Source organism: Anarrhichthys ocellatus, unplaced genomic scaffold (assembly GCF_004355925.1).
Source record: "Anarrhichthys ocellatus isolate YVR2014 unplaced genomic scaffold, GSC_Weel_1.0 scaffold8, whole genome shotgun sequence".
Taxonomy (NCBI): domain Eukaryota; kingdom Metazoa; phylum Chordata; class Actinopteri; order Perciformes; family Anarhichadidae; genus Anarrhichthys; species Anarrhichthys ocellatus.
The window spans coordinates 7579947-7599186 of NW_022280038.1; the positions used below are offsets into that span (position 1 = coordinate 7579947).

Sequence of the window (19240 nt, forward strand, 5' to 3'; positions counted from 1 at the left end):
TGTCAAATTCATTAAATTACTTTCATTACTTTCATCAACACAACTCACACAGTCAAAGAATTTAAGTTTTTTTTTTCTCCCAAAAGTTATTGGATGGATCGATTGATAGAGTGTCCCTCCTTTGGAAGTAAATCTTCATGTTATTCTTTGTATGTGATCACAACTATTACCTTCTGTCTAACTGTAGACCTGTCTTTTCTATATTTCTATCTCTTCCGTGGTCTACTTGGCTTTGATTTCTGTTCCTCTTGCAGGAGACATTCCTTTCTCTCTCTCTCTCCCTCTCCCTCTCTCTCTCTCTCTCTCTCTCTCTCTCTCTCTCTCTCTCTCTCTCTCTCTCTCTCTTTCCTCTTTCTCTCTCTCTCTCTTTTCCCTTGTCACTCACTTGATTGCAGGAAGGTCAGAGCCAGACTCTTAAAACAGACCCAGTTTCTATCCAGGCACATCCAAACGTGTGCAGATTTCTGTGTTAATGTTAGTCTGTGTGTGTGTTGCCCTTTTGCCCCTGAGTGTATTTTTTATCATCTCTTTATCATTTTCCTTGTTTTGTACATTTAAGTAATGTGTGCCCATGTGTGTGTGTGTGTGTGTTAGAATGTGAATTAATTTGTGTGCTTTGTATGTACAGATGTGGATGAGTGCCAGGCCATCCCTGGCATCTGTGAAGGAGGAAACTGTATCAACACAGTGGGATCCTTTGAATGTAAATGCCCCGCTGGGCACAAGTTCAATGAGGTCTCACAGAAATGTGAAGGTAGGTATTAAGCTAGCAGCCGTCACATTAAAACTGTGACTGTCAGTGTGTGCTTGAATGACAGGGTAGGCTAAAATAAATTATTTTAAAAGCTCCCAGCTAACAATGTGAAAGTAGAGTTAAAAGCCACATCCGTCTAGATGTGGTTAACTTCACCTCAGCTGCGGTATTCTGATTATTACTTTGTGGGGAAAGACCACACATAAGCCACTTTGCCCTCCCCTTGAAATGCGTTTAATTAAACCAAAGCAGCACTCAGCTTTCTCTAAGTAATCCCGTTTAACACTTAATTGTGAGGCTTGAAAAAGGCTTTCCCCCCACTATACGCGTGTTAAAGAGAGACTATGTAACTTTTGAAAGTCTAAATAACACCTCATCCAAATAAAACGTTGATGAGCAATAAATACACTCCAGGGTTTTGTTGCTTTAACCTTACTTGGTCTGGTCTGACCAGTAGCTTATGGTAGCTGATGTTAGCTTAAGTTAGTAAATGTAAATAGTGGCCCTCACTCTGCATCACTTCTAGTCCTCGGCACATAAAGACCCACAGTTAGCTTGTTGTGTAAAATATTGACTCATTAAAACCTGAATATGACAATTTCCAGACCAAGTTGTACTCTAGTGAAACAGGCTGAGCAGGCTTTTGTGGCACTCATTTGCAGAGTAAAATATGTGCTATTTTATGCCCAGAAATAATTACCGGAAAACTTCTGGACTGTGTAAAAGACATTTTGAACGGGTCTAAGTTACAGTGTATTTCTTAAGAGACTTTGTGCAACGGTGCTAACGGATGAGCAGCTACAGAGGCCCCTGGATTTAATATCCTGTGACAATGCCTTATTTCCATTGTCCCTGCCAACATGTGCTCAAGTCACTTTTGAAAGCATTCACGTTTCATCTGAATCGCTTTCATCGAAAGTTAGGATTACTGTGCAGTTTTTAACAAACAGGAAGTGATCTGAAATGTTTTGAGACATTCTCGATAGCTTTTTTTGTTGTTAATTTCCTCCTCTCCTCTCTGTAGATCTGGACGAGTGTTCAAACATTCCAGGTCTCTGTGGTGTAGGTGAATGCTCTAATACTGCCGGCAGCTACTTCTGCAAGTGTCCCCAGGGATATTACACCTCCTCGGACGGATCCAGGTGTATAGGTGAGCTGTCTGTCCCACTGGCTGCAAACCTCTCCGAAGGATAATCGCCTGCTTTGTATTTGCTTTGGTTCGTTGTCACTATGATAGATAAAATATGAGACGAAGCAGTTGAGAAAAGAAGGTGCTTTCCTTTTTCCACCCTATTTTGGTTCTTCCCCCTTTATGCCTGGCAGGAAGAACTGAAATCTGTCCAACGTTCCAGCTGGTAGAATTTAGGTCAGTAGTCACTTGTTTCTAGTTCCACAACAATGAGCTATATTCTCTTTAAACTGAGGCGACATGACGAGAGAAGTAAAGCGAACTCCTCTCGTGCTCAGGTGACTTTGCTTTTTGACATTACAGTGTGTGTGCATTTTTCTATCAGTATGTGCATGCTGGGAGGTTGATAGCAGTCTCGCACGCACACATATACACACGCGATCACCAGAAAAGCCTGTTAAGCTTGCAAGTTCAGCTCAGTTTGACCCAAAACAGACCAGGAAGGAATTTGGATCAGAATAGACCATTAGATGTACACGCACATACTCTTACGTGCATGTATACACGCATGCATTCGCACACAAACATATGCAAACCCACACTCAGATTACCCCCACAGGAGAGGATGTTTGCAAGAAAGGAATGTCTGAGTCTTTTGCTCCAGAAAACTGTTGTGCCAAACATTTTAGTTTGTTTCCCATGCAGCATCGTCTACTCCGACCCCTGAAGGGCCCAACTGTTTTTCTTTCAACCAACTCTACGCTCGCCTGACATCTTGTCAAATGTAACCAAGCAATCAGTAGTGTCGCCTGTCAGTTTCTCCATGTGAATACGCTGGATGGGCTGGGTGTGAAACAAGACATGATATATTTATGTTAATAAAGAGCCTGAGTGTTAGTAATGCTAGTGCACAGTGCCAGAAACTGCAGGATGTAGGAAAAATTCTCATAAATAGGAAGTGATGACTATTGGCTTCCAAATGATGGAAAATCTGAAGCATCAACCACTACGTTGTGATTGTTCTTGTGCCAATATGCTCAACATGAAGACAACACATGCCATATTCCATACAGCACGGTTAAGTCAACTTCATGCTGTGATGTTTCCCACAGATTCTCGAGGTGGGTATTGCTACACTAGCCTGCTGAACGGGCGCTGCGCCAAGCAAAACTCGCAGCTGTTGACCAAAATGCAGTGCTGCTGTGATAATGGACGCTGCTGGTCTGTTGGATCCACCCCTGAAATGTGCCCCATTCGTGGAACAGGTGGGGTCACTCACCATCACATGGCTTTAAATTTCTTGTTCTCATCTATGTGTCTCAATGCCTCAACAACACAGAGCTAACCTCCTGTTGTTTTTCCACATGTGCTCATTTTAGAGGAGTACCAGAAACTGTGCTTCCAGATACCCGATGGGAACGGTGGAGGGCCGATACCTGGTCATGTCCCAGGGAGTCCTGACTTTCCTGGCATCTACCCAGTTCCATATCCTGGTCAAACTCCTGGGCAAGGTCCTGGCCAGGTACCTGGAGTGTTTCCTGGTCACATTCCCATCCAGGGCCCTGGCAATGTTCCGATTCCTGGACAAATTCCACATTTTCCATTTCCTGGACAAAATCCAGGACAACTTCCATTTCCAGGACAACCACCACCAGGTACGCTCCTACTTTCTGCTTTTGTTTGGTTCACAACGTGTACATGTATTGTACGGCCCACTCGCCACATCCGTCCCGTTGGCTATCACCGACCGGCCCACAGGACGTCAATGGGAAATTAGGAGTAAAACGTAAATAATTGTACATCATTCACGGAATACAGCTGCATTGCTTTTATTTTGAAGGCGACTGCTGCTGTTTTTTATCTCAATTTACGTACGTTAGTACGTTCGTGGATGTGTGCGTAATTCATCCCGAGACTCAGCCACGTCATTTTGGCTACCTGGGATGTGTTGGTGATGCAGAGCGGACACGGACATCTGAGGCTTTGATAGCTAAGCTGCAAAAGCAACATGCTCAGAAGATGTTGGTTCTCTTTGGATCGACCTCCATATGTGAACAAACATTCTCCGTGATGAAGTTTAACAATCCAGATCCAGATCCTCTCTCACTGACGATCACCTGTCAGCTGTCCTTCACATCTCACCTCACACATTCAACCTGACTTCAGTCACTCGTTCACTGAACGGAAAAACAGAAAATGAGGTCATTGACTACAAACAATAGTGATTAAAGTACTAATTTATCAGAAACATGATCCCTGTCAGTGTTGTACTATTATATATGGATATTATAAATGTATATTTGTTTGGATTATTATTCCTGCTGCAGATGTTTAAGGTGGAGTTCATTTTAACTCCTTTGTACTCTGTTGTTCAGTTTGGGTAGTTAGGAAAGTTTTGAAAAATGATAATGTGCAAAGTAACTAAAGCTGCCAGACAAATGTAGTGGAGTAAAGAGTACAATATTTCCCTCTGAGATGTAGTGGAGTGGAAGTACAAAGTTGAATAAAATGGAAATACTCAAGTAAAGTACTTTGACTGTGTACTTAAGCAAATATACTTAGTTACATTCCACCACTGATCATAATATTTACTCTTACCACTCGCAGCTTATCAGAACCATACAATTTACTTTTTATAAAGAGGTGGAGTAATATAGAGCAGGACTGAGTTCAGTCTATTGGTCCGGCCCTCCACAACAGTCTCTGTTACTCATGTGGCCCCTTGGGAACAATAATTGCCCACCCCTGCTCAACACCCATTGGTCTTCTGTTGCCATGTTCAAAATTCCAGTTTTGAGCAATCACAACACACACCCTCCAGCTAATGAGCTACATGATGATGGTTACTTTTACTAAGACTCTAATTGTGCACTGACGTAAGGCTGCTCGTTTCATTTGGGTATTGGTGTATCAACAGATACAAAAGTATATAAGCGGAAAAAGAAAAGCTTCTGACAAGTTTGCAGACCAGACTATGTCAAGAGTTTATTTAGGCAAAATCCTCCGCAACAGCATTTTACAACATTTTACAGGGGCGCTTGGAAAAGTTAAGGCTATTCTTAGGAAATTCAAACAACTCTGAGCTTTTTTGCCTTAATTAGAATCATAGTGACTTTAGTACATCTGGCAATGCAAGACTACGTGCTTATGACATGCCAATTTACTTTTGCAAGCAGTTGAGATATTACGTTTCCTTTCCTACTTTGTTCAGACATATTGTATGGTTCATTTCGGTTGACCAATTATCCTAAAAATGTAAAACAAGACAAAAAAAGAAACAGTATTTCTCATTATATTTTATTTGTGTGAATGTTTTTGTCAGGTATTATCCAAACCCAGAACATCACCAACATGTGCCAGGCCTACCGTAACCTCTGCCAGAATGGCAGGTGTATCCCCAAGCCAGGCACCGATTATCGCTGCGAGTGCAACATGGGCTTCAAATTGAATGATAGAGGAGATTGCTTCGGTAAGTGAGTGAGGAGCAGGTTTCTCAAGCATTAAACTGGAGGCACACAAAGGTGAAGAAGGTTTGTGAGCTTTACGTTTGTCCCCCAGATGATGATGAATGCGAGAGAAGCCCGTGTGCACACGGAGATTGTGTGAACACCCCTGGGTCTTACATCTGTCAGTGTCCCGCTGGATTCCAGACTACTTCAACCAGGACAGAGTGCCGAGGTTACGCATACACACACACAGACACACACATGTGCACACACCTTTAAGAGGATGTATGTGTTTACTGTGCTACGTGTTTGTGTCCGCCAGATCTGGACGAGTGTGTGGCCAACGGTCGTATCTGCAACAACGGCCGCTGTGTGAACACTGTGGGCAGCTTCCATTGTGTCTGCAACGCTGGATTTGAGATTTCAGTAGATGGAAAAAACTGTCGAGGTTTGTCAAGTTCTAACATCTGCATTCATGGAGTTAAGACATTTTTAAAGGGTAGTTCTCTGTAATAACCACAGTATGTGTAATGTTTATGTTTAATGGACCGTGGATCTGTTGGAGGTGGTGATTTAATACCAATGCCTGTTGGAGGCATGTGCCGTAATAGACAGCTTTTTTAATTATCGTGCTGGTGGTTTTGTGTGTTGCAGCCTATTAACAAAATATACAAAATATGTACATTTTAAATCACTACCAACCTTTTTCCAAAGGACTTCATATTATTTGTATTTACTTCTCTTACCTTGCAGGCATCGATTTGTTTCCATTCATTTTAGTTTGCTATAAAGTCTTGCAAGTTTTGCCTCAGATAGGTAGTCCATCACAGGAAACCTTTTGTTGAGACTAAGAGGCCAGTTTATATATCTCTATATCAGAACTACGGTCGAATTGCTTTAGAACTTGTTTATAAATACCCTCCCGGACAGAAAATGCTCGCAGTTATCCCCATTTTAAACAATATCCTCCCTTTCTATGATGACCGTCTCTTTCACCCGCCTTCCAATGTGGCCGTTCTGAACAGCTTCAAACACTAGTCAAATAAGTATTGACACATGGGAATTACATTACAAGTGTATTGGAAATTCCACTTGCTGTTTTGTTGAAGAATGCGCCAAGATCCAAAATTCAAGGGTTGGCTACTAAAAAGCAACATTTGTTGTCCAAAATGTCCTGGTTCCTATGTTTGCCTCGTGTTTGTCCTCTGGACTTCATTTCCTGACAGCATACATAGCTCGCCAGTGTAATGATTTGGCAGAAACTTCTCCAATGTGTGAAGGAGGGTTTTGAATATAGCCGCTGCATTGGTAAAAGAACAGCAATATAACTTTGATTAAAGCAAGCAAGTTCTATTACAATATGATTGTCAAGACAGAATATAGTTAACTGAAGTGTAGTTTGTCTCTGGTCAACGATTATGAAAGCTGTTGTTAATGTACTAAACCATGGTTGTGCCTTTAAACACTCTGTATATCTGTGTATCTTTCCTAAAAGCACTGCTATTAAGCTATCAATTTGTTTCTGTTCATCCACAGACCAGGATGAGTGTCTGATCAGGAACATGTGTCTAAATGGATTGTGTATCAATGACGATGGCAGCTTCAAATGCATCTGTAAACCTGGATTCCTGCTTGACACCAGTGGACGCATGTGTGTAGGTGCGTTTGTCAGAAAGAACCACGGATTATTACAGTCACATCTCTACGTTCTAATGTAACCAGCTACTTCAACCAGTAGAAACTTTGAGTCAGTTTACTCTTTTGACCTTCATATTTAGATAGTTTGTAAGGTCGCTTTCTCTCTGGCATGTAGCAAGCAAGCCAAAAAAATCCCCCTAAAAGCCTGGAAATCACCCTCAAAATCCTGGCAGGCCAGCTGGACATGCAGACTGTTGGGGCACGCCTGTTATCAGATTCAGACAGCCTTCCCTAAACCTGTTCAATGCAAAGAGAAAAGAGATTTAGGCCTTCTCCTGAAATCAACAAAACATGCCACAATAAACACTGGTTTGATTAGCAGGATCCACCATTCATGGTATATGTACTAGATGCTGTTTGGAAGCTTATTTGCAACATCAAAACAGACTAATTAATGTAATGTTTGAAATACATCTCCAACTAGGCAAATCTTTTGCAGCCATTTTGCTCCACACGGCTTCAGATACAGACGTTTGACCTCAGAGACACTGACCTGGTTAAGTCATAGTAGAATAAATAAATAGGGGAGTAGGGTGTAGGTGAAGTGTCCTGATGTATGCAGTCATTAATGACATGTGTAGTCTAAAGGGGCCCTGGGGCCTCATCATTTCTATCTACAGTCTGTCTGTTCCCAACACAACCAGACAGAGCACACATAAAAACACAGTTATGCTTGCATACCATATCATTGTTTACGCTCATTAGGATAATTATTGTAATACGCAGCTGGGATCAAGAGGAAAGGAACAGAATGTTTTCTTAGCTGAGGTCGTAAAATTGAAACTGTGCAGCAGTTTTGGCTCAATTGGTTTTAATGAATCAAGCACCTGAGGACTTTAATAATGCTTAAGCAGGAAATTGGAGCTTCATAACATTCATCTTGTAAAGAAAAGTAAACAAAGGACTGATTTTGCTGTATCTGTTTTTAGACATTGATGAGTGTGAGACTCCAGGCATGTGTATGAACGGCCACTGCGTCAACACGGAGGGATCCTTCCGCTGTGAGTGTATGGCTGGGATGGCAGTGGGCCTGGATGGACGGGTCTGTGTTGGTGAGTAAATGTTGTGTTTCCAGGAACGGTTCATGTGTTCATTTTGGATACCATGGCAAACAGTAATCACACAAAACAAAAACTTCTTTGTTTTATCTCCGGCATGTGTCCCCTTGTTTGAGTCTGGCTAAAAGTTCTCTATTGTTGCATGGAGAAGATGAAAATTAAGTTATTCTATTTTATTTTTTGCAACATGTGTGTTTAAGAACTTAATTGAATACTTTGGGAAATAATTGGTACTTCCAGCAGTTTCCTGCTAGCACATATGCTTAAGATTCTTGTAAATTCCTGCATTGGTGATCAAAATGTTGTTCCTACTTTTTTAAGTAACTGCAAGCTCAGAGTGAGCAAACTTTTAAGGATTTATCTCACTGCTGTCTTCACATTTTACCCAGAATAACCACAACACAAGCATTTTCCAGTCAAGTGATTAAATAAACAAAACCGAATGTGAGCAAGCAGAGAATAATCGCGTTGTAATAAACTTGACCAACAGCTCATCCCTGTTGCAAACATATGCTGACTATCATTAATGAGCATGTGTTGATGAATGTTTTCCTGCCTCCTTGGGCTCTAATCTCCTGGACTGGGACTCCGAGAGCAGATCTGTTTATGCCTCTATTTTCAACATTCCTACAGTATATTCTCCCAAATTTCTTTGTGTATTGAGTGGAAAGTGTTGAAATGCTGTTGTTAGTTCTGGGTGAGTTCTTCGTCTGGATGATATCAGCGCAGAAGAATGCTTCAAATCCCTGGATATTATGGAGAGGGAACAACCATTTGTTTTGCCAGTGTTGTTGCTTTTTTGGAGCTACGGACTCTTGCCTCCCTGTCTCTCTCCTTCGTTCTGTCTCTAGCCTCTTTCCAGATCTTTTGCCTCATCTCTGTTTCGCACACACTCTTGTCTTTTTTTTTTGTCCAAAACAGATACACATATGCGCAGTTCATGTTATGGTGGCTACAAGCGAGGGCAGTGTGTTAGGCCTTTATTTGGATCTGTGACCAAGTCGGAGTGCTGCTGTGCCAGCACAGATTACTCCTACGGAGAGCCCTGCCAACCCTGCCCACCACAAACCTCTGGTACGGATACTAGAATCACCCCGCCTTTTACACATATGGAGCCACCTCCTGCCGCCTCACACATACACACACACACATACACACACACACAGACACACACACACACACACACATGCACACTTGTGTTTAATTCAAAACACACCTGTCAAAGTCAGGATGACCAGATCAAATGCTTCGTGTTCTCTGACATTGTAGCTTGGATTTCACAAATGACAGAATAGCGGTGATGAAGTCATGGCTAACTTGCTTGACAGAGACACCCACAGTTAGGAGACATTGACAGCCTCCAAACACACACACACACGCACGCACAAACGAACACACACGTCATCCAGTCACTTGTCATTAGTCCTGCCAATTAAAGTTTCTGTATCAAAAGACGCCAGAGCTCCACCACATTAAGGAGACGGTTTTATATACATCTTGGCTAAATGACAAAGCATGGAAATGGATAATGACATGGTATTAAATGTTTTGCTTTGAGATTTCTTGAATTTTGGCAAATGTGATATTTTCTCAAAAAGCTGGTATTTCTTCTTTTTTATCAAATATATATATGTTTTGTTGCAGCTGAGTTCCTGGCTCTGTGCCCCAGTGGCCCTGGCATAAGCGGCGATGCAAGAGGTAACGAACGCAAGCTCGTCGTGGGTCTTCCATTGATATTAAACCTAAATTAAATTATCACCGGTTATTACTGGTGGTAAGGTCTTTTCATACTGTGACGTTCAACAGGTTATTCTTTGCCTTCTCAGATATTAACGAGTGCGCCCTCGACCCAGACATCTGCCAGAATGGGGTGTGTGAGAACATGTTGAGGTCCTACAAATGCACCTGCAATGAAGGCTTTGAGGTAGACCTGACGGGCAAAAACTGTGTCGGTAGGTTAACTGCTCCTTTATGTCCTCGTCCTCTTTGAAAATGAAAGCATATAGCCCTCATATCAAAAGCCAGTTTGAGGAAAGTCATCCTGTCTCTCTCTCTCTCTGTATGTGTTTTTCCCTCAGATATTGATGAGTGTCTGATGAACAGGCAGCTGTGTGAAAACGGTCTGTGCAGGAACACGCCAGGCAGTTTCACCTGTCAGTGTCCCAAAGGATACGTTTTCGATCCTGAGACAGACGTCTGCACGGGTCAGAGACTCATTCATTCTGTTGTACAGCACAATGTCACTTCCTCACTGCACGGCTGCTATATCAGATGGATAAGAAATGACCAAATTGGGAAAAACAGATCTGTTGTTTGTTTTTTGTCTCCCACAGATGTGGATGAGTGTCTGTCTAGCCCCTGTGTTAATGGAGATTGTAGGAACAGCCAAGGGTCCTTTGTGTGTTTGTGTTCACTCGGCAGTTCGTTGGACAGCACTGGGATGGAGTGTATCGGTGAGTGAGCATCGTGTTGTGAGAAGAGTTGGGTCAAATGCTCTACCAGCACTGTCACACTTGAATGAAATAAGCTCATAGTGAAGCCAGGAGAGACTGGTTGTCCTGTCTAGGGCAAGTTGACTACAAGTAAGCCATTCAGCACTCCCTTTTATTTAAGAACAGCTATGAAGATTAATTGATTCAACTAATTAAATACAGACCTTTGGCATCAAAGATCTATATTCAACATGTTGACCCACGTGTTATTTAATTCCACATAACTGAATGTCAAGTGACTATAAGGGTTGTTTCATTAAAACAGAGACTACTAAGAGCACCTGCTGGCTGAAGATAGTCAATAATCGCTGTGAGGTCAACATCAACGGGGCTACACTGAAGTCCCACTGCTGCTCCACACTGGGAGAAGCCTGGAACAGTCCGTGTGCCAAATGTGAAAAAGGTGAGATGATCAACATGCACCGTTTTTGCACATTTTAGTAAACCACATACCTGCATTGACTGACATTTTATTGGGTGCCCTTCTTTTTCAGATCCAATCTGCGGTAAAGGCTTTGCCAGAGTCAAAGGAAATGTCTGTGAAGGTAAGGTCTGCTTTGATTCCGTTTAGAACCAGAGATGCACTTGTATCTCGTTTTAGTAATTTGAAACACTGGACCTGCTGTTGATGTTGCTCTATTTTCTCTGCCGACTGTCAGATGTGGACGAGTGTCAAGTGTTTCCCGGAGTGTGTATCAATGGCAAATGCATCAACACACCGGGCTCCTTCTTCTGCCAGTGCCCTCCAGGAATGACTGTTGACGTGAGCGGCAGGACGTGCATTGGTGGGTACTGTCCACGTGTAGTGGAATTGATGTCATCTGTTAAATGTGTCATTTACACCACTTTACTACAAATGCATGTAATATACTGTACGTGTGACTTCCAGACCTGCGTATGGAGCATTGTTACCTCACCCATGACGATGAGCGCTGTGGGGCTCCCATCTCAGGGAAGCAGCGTGTGGATGCCTGCTGCTGCTCAGTGGGTGTAGCCTGGGGCCCCGAGTGTGACGAGTGTCCGGAGAGGGGCACTCCAGAATATGCCCAGCTCTGTCCACGTGGCCCAGGCTTCTCGCACAGGGGGGACTTCATCAATGGCAGACCCTTCCTCAAAGGTACCGCACCCTCCACAGACAGACTGCGTGGGTTGTTTCATTAATGGTCTCTCACCTGTCGTCAACCCTCTGCTCCTTCCCTCAGATTTAAATGAATGCAGGATGATAAACAGCCTGTGCTCAAATGGAAGGTGTAGAAACACCATCGGGAGCTTCCGGTGTCGCTGTGATGGCGGCTATGCTCTGGACTCTGATGAGAGGAATTGCACTGGTGAGTAGTACTGAAGCAATTAGACGATTAATTGTCATCTAGTCGACAAGGAAACTAATCAACAACAAGTTGATAATTGATTCATCATTTTAGTTATTTATCAAGCAAAAATATCAAACATCTGCTGGTCCCAGCTTCAGAATTGTAAGGATCTCTGTTTTATACCATTGTTATTTTTATCTCTTTGAGTTTTGGGGCAATTTGATGTTAACTATGACTCTGGAAAAATTGTGATTGGCATATTTCACTATTTTCTGACATTTTATAGGCTAAACAACACATTGAAAAATACTTAACTGATTAAAAATCATTATTTTTACCAAAATAATTTGAAGCTCTTCTGGAATGAGCTGTTCACATTGCCAATAATATAAAAACTGATATACATGTACTAGCTGCTATTTTTGGCTGGAAAGTTTGCTTAATATCTCAGCTCCATTGTAAATGTACCAGTTGAGTCATTCTTCATCAGTCCCCTCTCTGAATCCCTCTGCCAAGGCTAATCACAGTACTGTGGTGGTGGTGTAAAGCCATTGCCCACACTCAGCTCATTCAGTCTAATGAGAGTATGGCTGCTTTGGACTTGTTGGAGCTGGTCCCTGTAGTCTGCATTACTGCTCTGGTGAAATGTGCACACATCATTTTAGCTTTAAATGCCAGTGTCATGGCTTTATTTTGAAATAATGTATATGGTCTCAGTAAGTAAATTATATCTGAGGCCTTTTAACCCCATATGAGTGAGATCCCAGCAGAGAGTCTTTGTATTGAGTGTTTCAGAATGTGGATTCAATTCAAAGGGGATCAGTTCTTTAGCTTTAGACTTTGGAAGAATCTGCTTGAAGAGCTAAGGCTGCCTAAGTCCTCCATAAATTCACCTCTTTATCTCATTTTACAACCTTTCTTTGTTGTAACCTTTTGTGCTTTTTCGCTTGGTTTGACTTATATTCATATTTTGTACCTTAGCGTCATTGCTTTTTGCTACTTATGTTATCAGTTCCTCACTTCTTTGTTCTTAGTTACAGAGTTGAAAATATCTACAAAACAAATGTTTCATCATGTTTTTTTAAAATTTGTATCTCTCTATATTTGTAATGAATCCAGGGCGCTCTCTAAATGTTTTTCTCTGCATGTGGGAATGTTAATGGTGTTTTAAAGAGAAGTTCTACCTTGCTGAGTTTTGTTGCGTTCCTGTCCTGCAGACATTGACGAGTGCCACATCTCTCCGGACCTGTGTGGACAGGGCAGATGTATCAACACAGTCGGAGATTTTAAATGCGAGTGCTTCAAAGGTTATGAGAGTGGCTTCATGATGATGAAAAACTGCATGGGTGAGTGGCGAATCCTCACACACCGACACCTGCAGACGCTAAAAACACCTACACTGAATATTCAGCGGGAGGTGATTTGGTACCGCTACATGCAGAGACAGCACTCTTTCATATGAAATCATTTAGTCTGTGAGAACATGTGCGAGAAACTTGATCTTCTTAACAACTCTCTCACGCACCCTGTTAAATGGGCAACATCTAAAGAGCAGACAGCTTTGCCAACCTATAAAGGTCTCCAAGTATAGGGAAGACCTGCCTCACAACCCGGCCATCTCCTCCACACTCCCTCTGGATGAGGTGCTTAGGCTAACATGCCAGACACGGGGCTCACTGTTTAGACGGCTGATGTAATCTCAAATTTGCAGGCTGTGTGCATTTGTACATATATATATATATATGTGTGTGTGTGTGAGAGAAAGACGGAGAATTAAACTGACTTCATTTAAACCCCTGTTGGGTGTTGAAAGGGGTCTAGTCTGTGCAGCCAAAGTCTCGTCACAATCACTTTGAATAACTGCTCCATAAAGTCTTAAAAGATAATTGTTCTTTATTACATACTTGACCTGCATGTGAGGGACACGCAATGATTTTCATATGCAGCTACAGTACAAGTCCTAATGTTCTGCCATCTGAGAAAATACTTAACGTTCTATTTCTGTTCTGGTTCGTCGTTGTTGCCGTTTGATTCAATTCTTAGGAGAAGTTGTACACACAAAATGGAGAGTCTCAATACTTTTGTCGGCCTAAAGCTGCCTTTAGACCAAAATTGGCACGACAAAATTTACTTGCAAGCTGTGGCAAAAGAAAAAGCATAAAGGAATGGAACTAATGCAGACGGGTTTGCAGTCATAAGATGTTGGTACTGACTGGGCTAGCAGGCGAACAAAAATAACTAACATGTGAAATAATTATAGACCTTTTTACCAAACACTTTATCGTTGTTACCATCATGAATCTAGCTTCTTAACATCACTTCCAGCCATGAAGCTGCTGAACTCTAACACTAAGGCCTTGTTCAGACTGCCAGCTCAAATAGGTTTTTGTCATATCCAGATTAATTTTAGAAAGTCTGAACAGCAAATAAACAACACATTAAATAGGATTTCTGCAAACAGGATCTAAATCACAGTTGCAGGTGGTTTTAAATGCGGTTCCAAATAGGATTCTGCAGATGCGTCTCAGTCTGGCGCTCTGGCCGCTCGAGAAACAAATCTGATTTGCCTGCAGTTTGAACATAACATAAATATCTACTTGTGTCCACTATCAGACATCGATGAGTGCGAGAGGAACCCTCTGCTGTGCCGTGGAGGTGAATGTCTAAACACAGAGGGCAGCTTCCAGTGCGCCTGCCCCGAGGGACACGAGATCGCACAAGATGGCTCGGCCTGTCTAGGTGAGTGATGAGGTCGTCAGAGAGGAGAGTCGAGCAGACTCAGCGTCTCCGAACTTTTTCCTCCTTCTCGCTTTTCTCCTTTGTTTGAGAAATCTGTGTTGCACAATATAGTTTCAACTCTATTTTCCCGAGAGAGGAAAGAAGGTCAAAAAGAAGATGAGTAAGTCCAATTGCTGCCTCAGAGGAGACAGTATGAGTGACAAGTAAGCTTTGGCTCGTCCTACTCCATCTTCCTCTGTTTCTGCCTCTGTGTGGGGTGGGAGTGTGTCAGTGTTGTGGCTGATGAAGCAGCACGGGCAAGAAGGATCCAACAAATGCAGACAGACACGATGAAGATAGTTTCATAAAAAACGTACTGGTACAAAAAAGGCAGGTAACAGAAAAACAAAACTTCATACAGCAACTAAACAACAAAGACAAACTGACCAAAGACAAGCGGTGACTAAATACACAACTTTTATTCAGAAATCTCTTTTTGAGAGGACAACTTTTTTATGTGTCTAGCTCTGATTGGATAATTGAGATTCAGCCATCTTGTTGTCTATATATGGGCAACTTGTTGCCCCTTTTCTGTAAAACGTCCCAGTGAACACTTTGTTGAAACATGTTGGCTCAATAGTGACCAGTTTCTTCCAGTAAGTCAGTTTGTGTGAATTCCTTTTTTTCACATTTTGATTACTCGAGCACCTAGTTGACTGGAAAAGTAGCGACAGCACACTCTTTCCACCAGAACGAGAGTAGCGCCTGACTTTTCCCGTGCTTTCTATAGTTTCACAACTCAACCCATGTTTAGTTTGCATTGCGCTGATCATGCAATATTCACTGGATGTCATTCTGATGACCTAATTCAGAGTATTAAGGATTCAGTCCATGACCTAATGCTCAACCACTGCCCTTCACGCTCATTTATTTTCTTTCTAACCCCCCAGAAGTAATAAAAACAATGAAAGCATTACTGAAAACTGCCCACCTCATCCCTTCTGAGACAATGGTCTTCATTATCTCTGGTGAAGTAACACGTTGAAGTGCTAAAATGATGATAGTGATAATAAACCTTGGTTATTTAGCATATTTCAGAGATGGGTGTGATACAGTGTGCCTAATGATGTCAGATTCTTTGTTGGAAAGGTCCTATATATCATCATTAAGTACTGAATCCATCATGAAACATCTGTCACAAGTTATACTTGAAGTATGACTCGTGTCTCCACTGTAAGAGTTTTAATGGTGCAATTAACTGAGTGTAGAGCCGAAACGATCATCAATTAGTCGATCGACAGAAACTTTAAAGGCAGCTATTCTGATATTCAATTAATCATTTGTCAATGCCAAATGACAAAAAATGCAATAATATTAAAGGTTCTAATATTTAAAATATGAACAGTAGTTTCCGTAGTATTAAAATGAATATTATTGAGTTGAGTTTGGACTGTTTTGTAACATTTGTAACTTTGGGTTTTTGTGAAATTGTGAAATGTTTTTGATATTATGAGCCAAATTATTAATCAAATAATCAAGAAAACAATCAACCGGGAAATCGATAATGAAATTAATTGCTGGTGACGCCATACTGTAGGTGGGTGCCGTGCTCAAAGGCACTTCGAAGGGCAAGTGATTGACATTTAGGAGCATGTGACTTGCTCCATTTATTCCATCCTGACTTGCAAGAAGATTAAAACCATCATGCAAACATGCCGATGGCACCTTCAGCTTTAAAAATGAGGGGGTTATACGTACTGATTATTTATTTATAAATACTTTGAATTTGCTTTGTTCTTTCACAGATATCAACGAATGTGACCTGAGTGACAGGCTGTGCAGGAACGGCCAGTGTGTCAATATGATCGGCCGCTACCAGTGTTCCTGCGACACGGGATACAAATCTACAGAGAACAGACTGGAGTGTGTTGGTGCGTATTCAACATATTACTGATCATTTCCTCTCGGAGATGTTTCTTTTGATTCCATCTGAAGTTTAAATGTGACGGTGGGTTTTTCTGGCTCTCAGACATCGACGAGTGTACCATTGAGAACGGTGGCTGTGAGACTTTCTGCACCAACTCAGAGGGAAGCTATGAGTGCAGCTGCCACAGTGGATACGCCCTGATGCCCGACCTGAGAAGCTGCACAGGTAAGTAGCTTTGTGTCTTATCTCTCTGTCTGTCATTCTGTCGTAGTTCATCTTTTCATCCCTACAATTTGGAATAGATGTGTTATCTAAACAAAACTACCTTTAAATTATTTTAATCAAGGTTTTTGAGATTGAGAGAAGATTGCACATGGAGCAGTACTAAAGGAATTTAAAAGGTTGTTTTTAGAGAGAACAGATTTAAGAGCAGGAACACACAGAGACAGTCACTGCTTGGATTTGACTGGCACATGTTCAAAGAAAACATAAGTTGGTCGGCAGACAAAAAAAGTTGAGGCCAAATCTGACAACTTATCATTTGCTATTAGATCCAAAATGTTACGAAATAGAATAGATAAGTAGATGGTGCTTGTTTATTGATTCCTGGCATTTCATTTCCATGACTGTAGGCCTCACGTGTCGTACGTAGACTGACTCCTGTGATTCCTATTCTTTTATTTACCAGAGACAGATATACAGACAGAGATCAAAGGCACTACAAGGGTAATTTCAGAGTAGTTTGTGCAAAAGAAGAGCTTGAAATAACTTGAAACATTGTTGTAAAAGCTGTGTCCTATATTGACCGTGCTGATTTATGAGTGACAAAGTAAATGTACTTGTATTCTCCTGTATTCTGCCCTACATAGGAAAGAGGAATATGCCCCTGAAGTCACATTGTTTTATGTTGTGGTCTTGATGTGTTCTATTAAAATCTGTGGGGTAAATAATAAATCAACATTCAATCCTGGATTACCAGTACTCATTACAGTTGTTCCTGTCCTCTACACTTTGTCTGCTCACATTTCATTTTTGATTTGCCTCTCTGTCTTCAATCTTCAGATATCGATGAGTGTGAGGAGAGCCAAGAAGTCTGTGATGGAGGCCAGTGTACCAACACTCCAGGGACATACCAGTGCCTGTGCTTCGACGGTTTCATGTCATCTGACGATATGAAGACCTGCCTGGGTAATGGATGCACATTTTATGCCTGAAATAAAACATCACACTCTTCTGGTGCTCGGCTTTTACTAGATTCAGTGGGTCCTGAGAGATTTACTGAAAAAAACTTAATGATTATCTTAAAGGTTATCCAAGATATGAGTCATGAGAATAAGACTTAATGACTCAGATCTATGACTCTGTGTGTGAGAGAGAACAGAATGTAATGTTGTTGTTGTTGATTTACAAGACAGTGAACATTGTGTTAGTTTGGGTTGAGCATGGAGGAATGCATGACATTTAGAAGTCTGGTTCCACTGAGCGAGGAAACAAAACCCTTCCATCAATGATGTAAGGACTTTTAGATCGGTGAGCACAAACACTCTCTTATTGCTGTATTTATAAAGGTTAACACATTTATTTTAGTTCTTAATGTAATTATTTTGTGACTCACTTCCATATATCACATCTTACAAACTAAAATGAATTTGATCAATTTGTAATGATCTTTTCCTTTATTATAGTTGTGTTTAGCAAGTTAAAATTCTTGCTCTTTCTCTGTTCCACTCTTCTCTTCCCTCCCTGTCTAGATGTGGATGAGTGTGATCTGAATCCAAACATCTGTCTGAATGGGAACTGTGAGAACACGAAGGGATCCTTCATCTGTCACTGTGACCTGGGATACTCTGTCCGCAAGGGAACCACAGGCTGCACAGGTGAGCGAAACAAACCCACACATTCCTAACCACAACAAAACATCCTGTCAGTGGAAGAACATGGATGGGAGTGAAAACGATGGTGAGTCAGTAGAGCGCTGCTGCTGATTAAGTGGTGAAGGAGAGGTGTGTGTGTGTGTGTGTGTGTGTGTGTTTGTGTGTGTTTTGTTAAACTACAGGAGTGAAAGCAACTCAAAGACAGAGGTGAGAAATGAGAGGACGCACGAAGAATGTCTGGCTAACCAGAAGCCGCTCTAACATTACTCACCCTCATTCAAGAGCTCCTGTCTGACTTGACGAGAAACACGCTCACAAACACACGAACGTCGTTAACACACACACACACTCACACGGGCTACTAGCAACTGCTGCAGGAGCAGTGAGGTCACTGTCTTCTGTCAGATGCATGCATCACATCGCACCTTTGTTTATTCCTTTGTTGCTCTTTCATTAAGGTCAGTTAAACATTACGTGATGGTTGGAAGAGTTCTGCAGCATGCAATCACCTGAAAGGGCTCCAGAACACATAAATACAAAGTCCGTCCGGCCAGTAGAGCCCTTTTGCTAGTTTGGACTCACTCCTTGTCGAGCCAGAGTTAAGTCTGATTTACAAGGGCACTTAAAAGTTTGGAATTGAAGGGTAGTTGAGAGTTTTCGTTCAGCAATCTTATCTGACCTCATCTCGGTTATCGAAATGAGTCAGACACACAGTTAGCAGCAGCGTGTCTTCCTTCAGACGTAAATAAACAGGTCTGAAGTATGATTCAAACTCACTCACACACACACCCTTGCTCATTCTACTCGCATTAAAATGTCCATACAGTATTTCAC

At 41.7% G+C, this 19240-nt stretch overlaps 1 protein-coding gene across 2 annotated transcripts in view; it reads left to right on the plus strand.

Moving 5' to 3' along the window:
• Nucleotides 1-19240, plus strand: part of fbn1 (fibrillin 1) — a 58553-nt gene that overhangs the window by 12844 nt on the left and 26469 nt on the right. For both annotated transcript variants that reach the window (XM_031848253.1, XM_031848252.1), the window contains 25 exons: nt 629-754; nt 1779-1904; nt 2996-3148; nt 3263-3538; nt 5206-5352; nt 5442-5561; nt 5652-5777; nt 6866-6988; nt 7957-8079; nt 9007-9159; nt 9730-9783; nt 9912-10037; nt 10164-10289; nt 10419-10538; nt 10843-10980; nt 11072-11122; nt 11237-11362; nt 11467-11694; nt 11780-11905; nt 13105-13233; nt 14501-14626; nt 16411-16536; nt 16635-16757; nt 17595-17720; nt 18284-18409. In XM_031848253.1, coding sequence (XP_031704113.1) covers nt 629-754; nt 1779-1904; nt 2996-3148; nt 3263-3538; nt 5206-5352; nt 5442-5561; nt 5652-5777; nt 6866-6988; nt 7957-8079; nt 9007-9159; nt 9730-9783; nt 9912-10037; nt 10164-10289; nt 10419-10538; nt 10843-10980; nt 11072-11122; nt 11237-11362; nt 11467-11694; nt 11780-11905; nt 13105-13233; nt 14501-14626; nt 16411-16536; nt 16635-16757; nt 17595-17720; nt 18284-18409 — 3324 coding nt within the window. The remainder of the gene's footprint in view (nt 1-628; nt 755-1778; nt 1905-2995; nt 3149-3262; nt 3539-5205; nt 5353-5441; nt 5562-5651; nt 5778-6865; nt 6989-7956; nt 8080-9006; nt 9160-9729; nt 9784-9911; nt 10038-10163; nt 10290-10418; nt 10539-10842; nt 10981-11071; nt 11123-11236; nt 11363-11466; nt 11695-11779; nt 11906-13104; nt 13234-14500; nt 14627-16410; nt 16537-16634; nt 16758-17594; nt 17721-18283; nt 18410-19240) is intronic.